Source organism: Gadus macrocephalus, chromosome 18, assembly GCF_031168955.1.
Source record: "Gadus macrocephalus chromosome 18, ASM3116895v1".
Lineage (NCBI taxonomy): Eukaryota > Metazoa > Chordata > Actinopteri > Gadiformes > Gadidae > Gadus > Gadus macrocephalus.
In genome coordinates this window covers 10,892,559-10,907,420 of record NC_082399.1, presented here as the reverse complement: position 1 = coordinate 10,907,420, position 14,862 = coordinate 10,892,559, and the positions used below count along the sequence as shown (strand labels likewise).

Sequence of the window (14,862 nt, the reverse complement as noted above, 5' to 3'; positions counted from 1 at the left end):
CCTTTTATATCAAAGCGTAGCTAGCTTTTGGGGGCACTTTAGGGCCAAGACTATCTATCACAACCCCCACCCACAAACACCCACAAACAAACAAAACAATTATAAACATAGTCATCAGTCCTTGAATAAATAAATAAATGCATTTCTAATTGATCTTGATGATAAGATATTCAATATTCTAGCTATTGTTTGTACTTTTGTTAATTCTCCACTGGGGAGTGCTGTTCTCCTATGCAGACAGCCCTAAATACTATAAGAGCATAGAGCTTCTAACTTAGTATCTTAAGGGAAAACAGGATGCATTGCCATGATAGAAAGCATACTGATGGGAAATCATACAGGGGGCAGTAAACTGTGTAAGGGGGCATGCTAGTGTAACGGCCCAGGGTGTCACTTCCAGCCAAAAAGTACTGGGTTCAATCTCCAAAGACAGCAGTCTACCTATTGGCATTATCATGCAAGATGCCTAACCCCTACCTGGTCCTTTATGACAAATTCATGAAACCCTATCTCCCAGCGGCCCGCAGCGCGGGGGCAGCCTGGCAGAACAGCTAACAGTGGAGAACCTGCATCTCCTGAAAGACGCCTTCGAAAACCACAAGACATCCCTCGAGACAGGACGTCCCGGCGGAAACCGAGGAAAACCCAAGCAGGACGGGGGTCGAGGGATAGAGGAGATAGGAGGACGGGGAATAGAAGCCCCCAGAATCAATTTGGAGGAGTTCCGGACGGTTTCTGAGCTCGGTGATTGGTCCAGATGTCAGTGACGGCAGTGTGGAGAGGTTATTCCTTGAGGTATAGTGAAGAGAAAGAGAGTTGTATACCTTTACTGTAACTATAGAAAGGCTACATTTGCATGTCATTTTCAGGTATATTGGCTTAATATTCCCTCAAAGTGAGATATTTACCGGTGACCACAGTGTTTTTTGGTGGAGCTTCCTCGTTTAGGGCTTGGAATAAAGAGATATATTTTTTCCGATTCAAATCTATCTTTGTTTGAAGGATCCCCTATCGATCATTAAAAAAAGGGGATCGAGCTTTTCATGTATACCATGGACGCTTGAAGCTTTAACCCTGTACGTCTCTTGCACAATAGTGTTGACTGCTGTAGTATGTTGGTCATGTTAAGTACAAATGACATTCTGTGTTTAATGCAAATGACAGCCAGCCCTATACTCAGTGTCTTGAGTCAGGAAGGATGAAACCAAGAACCCTTCAAACCCTCAGAGACATGATTGCTCAGACACTAGACACACAGCACTTGCCATTTGCTCTCTCATTCCCCCGCAGTTGTTAGTAACAACATTGCCATGCATATTATCCCAGGGCTCATAGTCACCAGTCGAAAGATTCTGAAATGGCTTATGATGTCGAATCCCTCCCTCACATCTGCCGGTAAAACAAGGGCCCTTTGAAGTCCTTTCATGGTGTGATGTGTTTTCTCTTCCTCTCTTCAGGTGGATATAGACAGCGAGGGCCTTGTTGACTGGCCCAGGCTCTGCTCCTTTCTGCTGCGTACGTCTGCAGAGAGAGAGAGCTCATCCACGCCTAGGGTCGCCGTAGTAGACGCCTCGCCGCTCATCAAACACTGCCTCCACAACAAGGTAGGTCGTCAGATGTACCCCGTGCACACGTCCATTCACCCCCGTTCATGCCTTGCAGCACGATTGTTCTCCACTCTTGTTTGTGTACTACAGCTACTTCTAGATATGATGTAACGGCTACTAATACCCTCAAGATAGACCCTAATAAACCAATGCCCACCAAAGCACAAGTGCATAAGCTTTGCCTGCGTAATTCCACTAGCACATCCACCATGTGATTTTCCCCTGTGTGCTGCCCCCTTGTGGCGTGCTCTTGGCAATTGCAGCAAGAGACCACTGTGCGGGTCGTCGCTGTCTACCAGCCGGCCTCCCTCCGCTATATTAGCGTCAGTAAAGGGGGGCGACTGATTGTCTGGAACAGCCGTCTACACATCCTCCAGCACCTTGGTGTGAGTGAAACACACACACACACACACACACACACACACACACTCATGGACATATATATATATATATATATATATATATATATATATATATATATATATATATATATACTCTACATGCAAACACAAATACACATCTTTTGACGTGTCGTCTCCAGCTCTGCGGGGACCCTGCAGAGAAGGCCGTAACAAGGGGCAACCGATTCAGAGGCTGGACCACGGATGCTGTGTACATGAGCAATGTCCACAAGATCGCCATAGCAACCGGATGCAGGGAGCTGCGATTCGTTAACTTCTCAGCGACGAGACTCTCAGAGGAGGTCATCCTCTTTGGTAGGTCTTGTGTAAATGAAGGGGCTTAGTAGATGACCAGATTAAACCTACACATTAACTGCTCAGTGTCATAATGCACCATGGGGGTGTGGTGTTTTATTTATCTAGTTTTTCCTTTTTACCCTCAAGGCTTTCATAATGTCCCAACTGCCCTTTGCTACTGGTATGATAAAAAGGTCAGACTTTTTTCTTTGCTCATTAACATTTTGTAAATGTTTTGCAAAAGCTGCAAAATAAATAATAATGCAAATATTTATTGTTGTTTTTGTCCTCCCAGTCTCCGGGGCAGCGCTCTCTTCTCCTTTGGGGCGACGACAAGGGAGGGGTCAACCTGATTTGGTTTCTGAACCCATCCAAGGGCCTGTTTGAGAATCAGCCCGGTGAAGACCCTGCACCCCAGAGAATCTATATGCCGGTATGCTGTCTGTTTATATCTCTCTCTCTCTCTCTCTCTCTCTCTCTCTCTCTCTCTCTCTCTCTCTCTCTCTCTCTCTCTCTCTCTCTCTCTCTCTCTCTCTCTCTCTCTCTCTCTCTCTCTCTCTCTCTCTCTCTCTCTCTCTCTCTCTCTCTCTCTCTCTCTCCCTCTCCCCCTTCTCTCTCTCTCTCTCTCTCTCTCTCTCTCTCTCTCCCTCTCTCTCTCCCTCTCTCTCTCTCTCTCTCTCTCTCCTCATCATCATTCAACCATTGTCATTCAGGGCTAGTGTGTTCAGTCCAATGGCTGTGAATCCTCTCTTTTCTCTACCGCCGCAGGACCTATCCGACCACAGCAGTCTGGTCACCTACCAGCACATCCCCGACATCCACAGGGCGGCCATCAACAGGGTCATGTTTGAACCCGAGGCAGAGCTGATCATGACGTCATCGGAGAGCGACGAGACCTCTGTGGTCATCATGCATGCGTCACTCAGGAGGGACCCTTACATCTGGAGGATGGACCAGGTAATACATGGTGGGATTCTGGATGACTTAGTCCATGGCAAGTTGCCTGGCACTTCCTGCTAAATCTCCCAGATGTCGTCCTCGATCTCGAACCCACGTTTCCAAATGTTAATGCTCGACAAGCAGCTGAATCGGCCCGTGAATCTGCTTGGGGACTGAGCAGTGTGTGCGTGTCTCTGTTCACCCAGATTTGAGCTTGTCTGCAATCAGACTGAAGATGGAAATCCAAAGTCTAATTTGTGCAACTATGTTCAACCAAACTGTATTATTCAAATGAAGGTTTCTCCAAGATAAATCTCAATGGGGCTGATTTAAGTTGATCGTTTACATTCAAATATAGTCATGTATGCATCTGCCAAATTACTAATGGCTTGGTTCTGAATGGCTGAGCCAGGTACCACCCACAATGTCTTGAGTGAGGTTGTCGGATTTGGATTTAACTCAAGTTCATGAGAGCAGGGTTGGATCAGAGCCTCTGGTCTGGTTGACTCTGAACCAGTTCTGTTGGTTTGGTTGAAGTGGTGAAAACGTTCTGGCGCTTTCAAAAATAGCCTCGGAAAAAAAACGGTCAAAGACCGAGGAGCGACCGCACATGGTTAAAGTGACGTCACCTGGTGGACTGATTGAATCCGGCTGAACTGTAAATCGGTCATGCCAAACATATGAAACCAAATCCAACAGGGTGAATTTTATGAAAGCGCATTTCGGTTTTACGTCCCAATAAACAAACAAATAAGACTAAGGAGGCGCTCTCCGCCATGGTTTTCCCGCCCAAACAATTGGCGCTAACTCACTTCATACGTCGTTAAAGAACAGGAATCGTTCTTCCTCTCCAAGTACAAACAACCCTATAAAAAACACATTATCCACCATGCATACTTTTCCATTCCTTAATGAACGCGTTGTGTGAAACTCCCAAGTTGTCGTTGTTGACACGTACTGTATCCATCGTCGCGTGTTCTTCTTCATACCCTCTAGGGCGTGAGATGTTTCCACTACAGCAGGGGGCTGCGGCTGCTGGTGACGGGGGGCTTTGACACGGCTGTCCGGCTGTGGAACGAGGTGGTGACCGCCCGTCCGGTGGCCGTCCTGCGCGGCCACAGCTCCACCGTCCTGGACGTGGTCCTCTACCAGCCCCGGGGCCAGGTGTTCAGCTACTCCAGGGACGCAGTGAGTCCTATCGAGTATACCTTCAGCTGTACAACCTTGGGGGACAACAGCAGCTACATGTTATCTGGCTAGTCCCTGGTTGGGAAGCCCCTCGCTCCTACACCTGGAGGGGGGGCCGTTTCAACCTTGATTAATAGGTGAAATGCCATTTGGTGGATGGCGCTTTTATTGAGGGCGAGGTACAATACATTTAGTGCATACCTTTTAAGCATGGGTGGTGGGAGCCAAACCACCAACCAAGGCTAACCCTAACCCTAACCCTAACCCTAACCCTAACCGCACAAAAAAACGCTTTACCGCAATTAATGGACATATTGATCTCAACTCGACCCATATAAAACGAGGGCAGACAAATTAATGAAATAAAAAACTTTTCAATCGTGCCTCAAAGTCTGTTCAAATGACCTGGAATTACCTTTCCACAGGAGCTGAAGATATGGGCCATCTCCTCCCACCACTGCCTGAGAACAGTGCGCCTGCCGTTCCCTTGCTTCCAGCCGGGCCGCTCCCCGGAGCAAAGCAGCTTCCCCTTCCTGTTGGTGGAGGCTGCGCTTCCTGCCAAGGGCCCGCCCCGTCTGCTGGTGGCTTGCAAAGATTACCTAGCTCTGCTGCGATTGGCCGGGGGCCGAGGAGACGACGCGACGGCGGCGGAACGAGAAGGGGCGGGGCGTGAGGTGAGACACGGACGCCGGGCCGCGCCCATCACTGCCGCCCTGTACAACCCCGGGCTGGGGCAGGTGGCGACCGGGCGCCATGACTCCTCGCTGGCCGTGTGGGAGGCGGCCACGGGCCGGGCCTGCTTCACCATCCACGGGGCCCACGGAAGGGAGGCCCTCACCTGCATGGCGGTGGACTCCAGCGGCAGGAGGCTGATCACAGGGGCCCGCAACGGCACCGTCAAGGTACGGTTTGCTTCCTCTTCCTCGTGAGCAAGATGAGCGAGGAGACATGGGGACTCATGTACTCGTTCGTGTGTGTGTTTGTGTGTGCGGTCCAACAGGTGTGGGACCTGCTGAACGGCCAGAACCTGCACAAGTTGGAAGCGGTGTCCGCCTCAGAGGTCACCGGGGTCACCTGTCTCCATGGCAACCAGTTACTGACAGTGGGGTGGAGTCTACGGCTGGCGCTGTATGACATCAAAGGTGCCCAGGTGAGTGGTAGGAAGACAGGTATGAACGTGTATATATACACATATCTAAATGCATATATAAACTCATATGAGTGCAAAGGTAAAGTCATGTTGAAATTCTTATAGAAACGCATATATCAACATCATCCCTCAAAATACCCTCACTGTGTGGCTTTTTCACTGGCTACATTTCTTGAAAAAATACTTTTTGAACATGTTTTATGCAGATCATGTTAAGCATATTTCAAGATTGTGATTTCCAGCAGGCATGCATATTTATCAAGGGCATGTCTCTCCATTTTTCAAATCAATTCCAATCAAATAATCACGAAGAGAAATGGTCAGACTCCCCTCTACACACACACACACACACACACACACACACACACACACACACACACACACACACACACACACACACACACACACACACACACACACACACACACACACACACACACACACACGCCCTAACACAGAAGCCAATGTTCCAGGTCCAGCCTATAGCAGACCATGTGTCTCTCCGCCAGTATAAACACGCATAAACCCTCCAAACCCGAGTTGAGAGTCTCGGTTTGCAGCCCACCAAGTTCACGCATAAAGACACACTGCCCTGTTCCCTTCCCCAGGCTTGCAACGTACAGCGCTATCCTCAGGGCAGACATTCCTTACCTTGAAGACCGCACCAAAAATCTGCCTGCGTTAGTGTTTTTACAGTCAGACCTGAGCATTTGTCTTCCCATTTCGGTCCAAGTTATCCTAAGTCAGCAGTAGTAAGTTTGTTTTTTAAGAAAACTTCTTTGGGCAAGAACACACGTACTGAATGGACCTGGGGGTAAATGATATTGAGGGATGATGTGAAAAATCCAAACACGAGGAGCAGAATCCTAATGAATGCTAGACCTGTCCTACGTCCACCACCAGCCTCTATGCTGCACATATTACTTTACTCCCAAGATCTTAATCTAAATCGTCTCACTTCACACGGGACAAAGAGATGTTTCATACAAGTATTTTGACTTTTGAGAACATTATCCTCACATTTCTTGTATCCATAGCAAGCATCAATAGCTGAGAAAACAAAACGTAGGGGCGCTAGACATCACACAGCATGTTGTGGCTGAAACATGACCGTTTCGAACTGCTCTATCTCCAATATCTCGCTGTGTAGGATGTGTACGTGAAGGCTGACATGGCGTGGAAGTTCGAGGGCGTGCATAAGTCGGACATCCTGGCCTTGTGCCCGTGCCCCGCCCTGGGGGTCATTGCCACAGCGAGCTACGATGGAGAGGTGGTGGTCTGGAGGGTGGAGACACAAGGGCCAGTGCAGAGGCTACAGAGGGACTCGCAGACAGGGTGAGCGGACGCTGCCTTTGGGGCAGTTTGGCGCTCGTTTTAACTTGTTTCAAGACCAAAAACATTCCTAACAGTTAATCAGTCAACTTTATGCATGACACGTGCATACTATAATATTTGGTTTAGTGTAGCAAAAACTACTAGTGAAAGTGCTTGGTCTTGCGGAGCATAATTGTTAGAGCATGTCATTAATAACACCGCCAATGCTAGTGGTTTGTTTTTGTCACATGGTCACCAATGCTAAGAATTTATGAAATTCCATATATATTAGAATAGAAGGCACTATGTTTGTCTTACGTTTGTGTACTCTGGTTCAGGGTGGCGCCCCCTGTAGACCACCTGCTGTTTCTGCAGCGCAGGGCAGCTGACAGACAGTGGAGAAACAGAGCCGTGCTGGTCTCCTCGCAGGGGGGCTCTCTGTATTTCTGGAGCCTGTCAGGACACACACAACCGCATGGTGAGTGTGTGTGTGTGTGTGTGTGTGTGTGTGTGTGTGTGTGTGTGTGTGTGTGTGTGTGTGTGTGTGTGTGTGTGTGTGTGTGTGTGTGTGTGTGTGTGTGTGTGTGTGTGTGAAGAAGATGAGGGCAACAGTCAGTTCAAATCAAGTTCCAGGTATACTGTTGTGATGTACGGTTCCCTCAGATACATGATTCAAGTCATCTGAGGTGCACACAGACCCCAGTACAGTTAAAATGCCATGCAGAACAATACCTGTTCACCACATTCCTTGAATATAAATTAGGCCGATCAAACAAAAGATGGGTTTGAAGGGATGGAGTGATTGGTCAATTGACAAATAGATTAATGATGTCAAATGGTTAATAATGGATATAATGGATGAGTAAAAGATGAACACAGATGGATGAAGGGTTGATTGTTGGATGTATGATGGATGGGGAGCGTGTCTATGTTCCCCGGGTCCTATGTTCCCCTCTTTGTTTGAGACTGGGGAACATAGGACCCTTTTTTTAAAAAAGGGTCCTATGTTCCCCGGTCACATACATATCGGGGAACATAGGACCCTTTTTGGGAAAAGCGGGGAACATATGTTCCCCGCTCTTCCCAAAAAGGGTCCTATGTTCCCCGATATGTATGTGACCGGGGAACATAGGACCCTTTTTCAAAAAAAGGGTTCTATGTTCCCCGGTCTGTTACTTTTTCCACCATTACTGTCAAATTCCGGCCGAGATAACTACAATTGCATGTCTTTACCTTTTGTGGAAGAGGGAGAGACGTCGGATAACCTGACGGAGTCTATTCATACGCCGGTAAACAAACCCCGAGAAGCCCAATCCCTACGAGAGCTCCACGCGCTACGGCCATCCGGAGGCGCACAGAGCTTTTGGCCGTGATATCATTATACAATTATATTATATTATATACTATTATATAAAGAGCTCCGGGAGTCCCAAACGGCAACAATCACTTCCTCCTCCATGCTGCAGTTCACCCCAGACTGCACTGCACTGAGTTGGCCGGTTGAACGCTGATTGGCTGTTACGTTACACATGTCACTCAGTGGCCACGCTGTTGAACGCCGATGGGGTGTCATCACGCGAATGTCGCGTAAAAAGTTTAATTATTTTTAAAGATTGATAGATTGCGGGGAACATAGGATCCTTTTCCCAGAAAACGGTCCTATGTTCCCCGCTTTTCCCAAAAAGGGTCCTATGCTCCCCGGTATGTATGGCTAAAGGGGAACATGGACCCTGGGAACATAGGGATGACCCCGATGGATGGATTATAGATGGATGATAGATTGATGGAGGGGCGGATGGATGATGGATGTAATAATGTAAATGAATGCATGGAAAAATGGATCGACTGTTGAATGGATGGATGAACGATTCTAATAATGGATCGATAGGACAGACTAAAGGGACGTGGCTATAAATAACCCTTGATGCAGAGACATGGACGAGACCTGAGGGAAGGGAATGGAGTCTCCTCCCCCTAATCTCCGTGACCCCCAGAGACCGCCAGATTTCACGTTTAATTATCCGTCCGTAAAACGGATTTATAAAGCCCGCTCACCCGCCCTCCTGCTCGGGGTGAACAGAGGACCCGGCGGCGTGCCAGGGCCATTTCTGGCAGCCCACAGCTATGCTACTCCACTACCCAGCAGCGTTTAGTGGTAGGAGAAACACGCACTGGGGCCACTGTGTGTGAGCGTGTGTGTGCGTGTGTGTGCGTGTGTGTGCGTGTGTGTGCGTGTGTGTGCGTGTGTGTGTGTGTGTGTGTGCGTGTGCGTGTCGTGTGCATGTCCTTGTGTTTATGCATGCATGAGCCTGTACGGAGGGTGGAGCGTTTGTGTATGTTTTTGTCCGTTTTCGTATGTGTGGATTTCTTTGTCTGGTAGGGAGGAATTTCTGAATTCCATCATGTTACATATGAATAAGAGCAAAGGCCAAATACACACCACAATCTTTTTTCAATAGGTGTTTTCACCAAAATAATTGAATTATTTTTGCGGAAGACCTATCGCTTTAATGAGTCGCAGACGTTTTTTGTTGATGACTGACCGATAAACACTGTGTCTTAAACTTTGCTGTAGTTTCTTCTTACAAAAACAAAGCATAAACACTGTGACAAAACAAACTTTCAGACCGGGGTTATACTGGGAGCTAAGCCTGAGGAAAGTCAGTCCTGCATCATTTGGATAAGGGCAAAATCCAAAATGGATGTTCTTCTTAAAACAGTATTTACACTGGCATAAGGTGTGACCATTTATCACATCACTTTTTTCCAACAACAACCACAATAAGTACATAATGGCAACAAACTCTCCATTGATAAATGTCTTGGAGGAAATCCTACACTTCTGTGCAAGGGACTCCTGCAGAATACGGTGACTCCCAGCCAACCTGTAGGCACCCTGGAGCAAGATGTCTCAATGAATTCACTATGGCTGTTTACAAAACGGTAAATGTTTCCATGTCTCTGTTTACTTCCTGATCCCAGGACAGCTCTGCGGCCCGGGTCGGCCAGGTGAGCGTGTGTTATCCCTGAGCTCTGATCACCGTGACAACAGCGTCCTGGTATCAGGGGACAGCACCGGCTGCCTCCAGTTGTGGGATATTTCACACTACGCCCTGGACGTCCTGCAGAAGGTGAGTGTGTGTGTGGGTGTGTGTGTGTGTGTGTGTGTGTGTGTGTGTGTGTGTGTGTGTGTGTGTGTGTGTGTGTGTGTGTGTGTGTGTGTGTGTGTGTGTGTGTGTGTGTGTGTGTGTGTGTGTGTGTGTGTGTGTGTGTGAAAGAAGTGTGCCCATGGCAGTCTAGTGGTTAGGGTGTCTGTCTCCCAGCTGAAAAACTGCTGAATGTTCGAACCCCGGATGTCCCCCCCAACCTGCTCGTTAATTACAAAGATAAAATGTGGATACGTATGGATAAATACATCTGCTAACATGATGAAATATGAAATAGTTCAACGGTAACTCCCCCTTCAGCCAGTGTGTGAGCGGCCCCCTCCTCTCCTGCACCGCTGGAGGGCTCACCAGGGGGCGCTGGTCTGCACCGAGGTGTTGGAGCTCCCCCAGGGGCTCTTCATCCTCACCGCCTCCACCGACGGCTCTGCCAGGCTGTGGACGTCCACCGGGACCCCCGTGGGGTGCTTCGGAGAGGGGGTGCAGTGGGACGTGGCCCACCCTGCCTACTATGAACGGTGAGTGACGCGTTGAGTCGGTTTGCTTTGAACATCCCTGATCCAGAGGTACCCTCTCAAAGGGCTCCCCAGGCCCCCATTATAAGACAGCCGCTAACCCCGATGCCCTCGCAGGCAGAGGTGTCAGGCTGGTGCTTCTCCATTTTCCAAACATACACACAATTTCTTAAATGCACACACATACGCCAAAAACTGCTGACTTCAACTGACAAGATGTCCCTTGCAAAGAATGGAAACTGATGACGCTGATACAGAGCAAATAATCCCCAAAATAATAGTCAAGTCGCTATTTTAAGGCAGTGCTGCGTATAAGAAGTGTTTGTTTCAGTCCAGCCCCAAACTAAATAGCATTTGGTCTGTTATGGCCCGCAACCTCAAATTAGTTTGACACCCCTGTTCTAAAAGGTTTTGTGGAAAACCCTCCAAATCCAAGGGAAGAAACTTTTCATAAGAGCATGTAGCAGGATGAGCGCACACAAGTATAGTTTCTGAAATGAATGACAGGCCTATTTGCAGCAGTCCTATAATTGTGATTCAAACCTGTATTTGTCCTGAAGGACAATTCCAGGCGCTTCAATCTCAAGAGTCCCAGTGAGGCAACCAAGGTACTAACCCGAACCAAATGATTGGTTATATTCCACCCTGTTAATCTTTAATGGATCAGGGATGGGACAAACCTCATGCTTAAGTGTTTACTCATGATGGAAAAATACATCTTGGTGCCAGAGGTAAATACTGCCTCGGTTATTCATCCAGGCTTTTTTTCCCAGGCATATTTATATATGCCGTCAGGGAGAAACTATTGAGAGAATGATGTTGGAGGGAAGAAACAGAGGGAAGAGTTGGAGGAGGCAGCCTTGTTATGCAGAACTGGGATAAAAATGGAGCAAATGTTTGCAGATGAGGATTTTGCTCCGATGGAATGACTGCAGAACAGCCTTACATAGATGTCACTGACTGTGTATAGAGAGATCCATGTTGAACCCATACAATGCATGTGTTGGTCCCCTCAGCGAGAGCGAGGGGGAGATGGGCGAGAGAATGATGGAGGAGGGGAACGAGGAAGGGAGCAATCAAAGTGACCCTACTGGGGGAAGAGCCCCATCCGGGGTGAAAGGTCAAACCTCAAAGCAGGTGAAGGGCCAAGGTCAAACGTCACCGGAGCAGATTGATCACCAAGGTAACCGCCGTTACAGGTGCCTCTGAAGCAAGACACACACACACACGTTCGTGCTCACACACACAGATACACAAACACACAGACACATAGACACACACACACACACACACACACACAAACACACACATACACACAGACACATTATTATGCTGAACCCACTAATCTATCTGTCAACCATCTTAAATGTGTGTCTTTATCTCTTTTTATCTTTTATCCTTTCTCTTTCTCTCTCTGTCTGTCTGGCTGTCTGTCCGTCTGTCTTTGATCTAGCCCCCTTAGTAATTAATCTTGATGGTATTCTTTGGTGTGTGTGCCCAGTGTTTCATGTACACACACAATCACTTGTGCACACAAGCATAGTTGTGTGATGCGTAAAACATGACTTGACAACGCAATTCATATTCAAACAGGGAGGACAGACAATGTTTTTTCAATTTGATACTGTTTCAACAACTCTACTGTTATATCAAGTAGAGTTTGAAATGCAATGTTTGGCCCCCGCACAGTTTGACCACATTGCAGGGAGCTGCTGTAGACCATTCTTCACATACTGGAGTTTAAAGTCTGGAACTCAAACTGAGGAACATTCAGACCATGCTCAGCTGCAGAAACTTTGGTTTGCGAGTGTGTGAGTTTGTGAGTGTTTATGTCTCTATGAGGCCAGAACTTTGGTTTGCGAGTGTGTGAGTTTGTGAGTGTTTATGTCTCTATGAGAAGTTCACTATACTTTTGTTTGACTGTTTTGTCCACTTCCCTTAACCAGTTCAAATATGTAATTAGCTGTGCTTCCCTCACATCAACAACAAAAACAACAACAACAACTTCTAGAAATACACAAAAATAAACCAAACCTATTTAAATGTTCTTCCTTCCCGCTCCCCCCCACTGCAGCAGCTTCACCTGAACAGACTGATGCTCCACACACAGTGGAGACCCCCAGCCCGCCACAACACCAGGTGGGCCTCGCACTATCCACGCACGCACAGACACAAAAGCACAAACACACACGCACACACCCATGAACACTAAACTAAACGGAAGGTTTTCCTCCTCCAAACCACCGCCACGTGTCTCCATAGCAACGTTTATGTCAGCACCTATTTGAGGACACGGACCGTCGGAGGAGGCGGCGTTTGCTGAGCAGCATCGACCTGAACAAACTGTTCCAGGTCGGCACCACATGCTCCCCCCACCACGCTCTGGCCCTACAGGTGAGGTCATGATCAATGAAACGCCTCTGCTCCCCCATCTCCTCCTCCTCTCCTCCTCTTTGCTCCTTACCCCCCTCTCCTTCTCTCCTCCTCCTCTCCTAATTTTTGCTCATTACCCCCCTCTCCTTATCTCCTCCTTCTCCTCTTTGCTGCTTGACTCCCTTCTCCTCCTCTCCTCCTCTCCTCCTTCTCCTCTTTGCTCCTTAACCCCCTTCTCCTCCTCTCCTCCTTCTCCTCTTTGCTCCTTAACCCCCTTCTCCTCCTCTCCTTCTCTCCTCCTCCTCTCCTTATTTTTGCTCATTACCCTCCTCTCCTTCTCTCCTCCTTCTCCTCTTTGCTCCTTAACCCCCTTCTCCTCCTCTCCTCCTCTTTGCTCATTACCCCCCTCTCACCCTCTCCTCCTCTTTACTGCCTTCTGCTGATGTTTCAGCAGGTGGGGTCCTACTGCATGTTGACACACATCCTCTTCCTCCTCCTCTGCTCCTCCTCCAACCATACGCTCCTCTTCTTCCTCCTGCAGGGGGGGGGGCGTCTCGATGGGTCGGGCTGTGTGATCAGTGAACATGTGTGTTTGGGACCTCTACCAAGGTGCCCTGGCCAAGACATCCAGCTCCTGACTTTCTTAAGTCAACATATTTAGTTGCAAACACTAGCAGTCTGTATATATAGGTCGTTTATTTTATTTTGGGAGCAACCGGTAGGCCGCTATGAATGTCGTTCTGTGGGCCTCTGTGAGATGAACTGTCTGCAGATTTCTGAAGTAGTGCGCTATACGTAGCTAGAGCCGTGTCCACAACCATCGGAAATAGCTTGCGAAGACGAACTTTGCAATTTGCTGAATGGCAGAGCCATCTTAAAGATATTGTGTGATAATAATAACAACAAAACAACAAGAATAATAATCATCTTGATCCTCATCATTATAATTTACATCATTAATTTAATAATGCAAAGTTAAGGGGCTTTACAGACACACACACAAACATACACAGAACACACACACAGTTTAAACTTTCAGCAGCACACATTTCAAAGCTCGAATCTTATTATGTTTTTTATTCTCTCCTTATCGTTACAACGTAGTTCCCCATTTTATGGGGAACTACCATTTTGTTATCTATTGTTGCAAACCTTTCAATATTTTTTTCAACCTCTAAAACATTTCGGATTGATTGCAGTCTGATTGTCTCACAAACACACACCACCCCCACACACACACACACACACTGGCTTGCACAAGCCCTGTCAAATCACACAGCTGTGTACTTGATATATTGTGTTGTGTGTGTGTGTCTGTTTGGTTTGTTGACGCACAGTGGCAGCTACTGGCATTGATTTAACGCCCGGCCATTAAGCGGCTATTGCAAAACAATGAGAACACGTTGGCTCACATCTGCACAGGAGACAACGATTTTGTCTGCGGCATTCCACGGCAGGCGTCCAGATAGCCCACGTGCTCGTGACGGCTGAGTGACTCTTTTAGGGTTCAGGGTATTTCTGTTCTGAGACGTGTGCATCGCCAGGGATAAAAAATTAGTTTTCTTTGTACATAGTGTGCTGCCTGCGGTATGAACGAGACTTCTCTCGGATGCCTTTTCTATTCGCTCACATGGTTTTGGTTGAATATTTTGTGTTTATTTTCACATTGTTTCCATAACTCCCCCCTTTCCAATATCCTGAGTTTTTGGGTTTTCAGTTGAGGCAAGGTGTTAAAACAGTATGTGACGAGGATGGAGGAAAAACATCCAAAATATGTCCAAGAAATATATATTTGTAGAAATATGTTTGCTGCACTTTGATCTATAGTTACAGACATCGGGAGAACATCTATTCTTTAATTTATTTTATACATTTTGTCAAATTAACATTAAAAAAAGGGTTTCTTATGCCGCT

General features: G+C 47.5%; 1 protein-coding gene across 1 annotated transcript in view; it reads left to right on the top strand.

Annotated features, from left to right (window-relative positions):
* Nucleotides 1-1,442: 1,442 nt before the first annotated feature.
* LOC132446802 (WD repeat-containing protein 49) overlaps nt 1,443-14,862 on the top strand; it is a gene marked incomplete at its 5' end in the record, with an annotated part of 14,241 nt that continues 821 nt past the window's right edge. Inside the window, 16 exons of the mRNA XM_060037266.1 lie at nt 1,443-1,604; nt 1,871-1,993; nt 2,149-2,323; nt 2,453-2,499; nt 2,601-2,738; nt 3,074-3,262; nt 4,241-4,432; nt 4,858-5,334; nt 5,433-5,582; nt 6,733-6,917; nt 7,235-7,374; nt 9,879-10,027; nt 10,364-10,578; nt 11,592-11,758; nt 12,650-12,714; nt 12,838-12,969. Coding sequence (XP_059893249.1) covers nt 1,443-1,604; nt 1,871-1,993; nt 2,149-2,323; nt 2,453-2,499; nt 2,601-2,738; nt 3,074-3,262; nt 4,241-4,432; nt 4,858-5,334; nt 5,433-5,582; nt 6,733-6,917; nt 7,235-7,374; nt 9,879-10,027; nt 10,364-10,578; nt 11,592-11,758; nt 12,650-12,714; nt 12,838-12,969 — 2,706 coding nt within the window. The remainder of the gene's footprint in view (nt 1,605-1,870; nt 1,994-2,148; nt 2,324-2,452; nt 2,500-2,600; nt 2,739-3,073; nt 3,263-4,240; nt 4,433-4,857; nt 5,335-5,432; nt 5,583-6,732; nt 6,918-7,234; nt 7,375-9,878; nt 10,028-10,363; nt 10,579-11,591; nt 11,759-12,649; nt 12,715-12,837; nt 12,970-14,862) is intronic.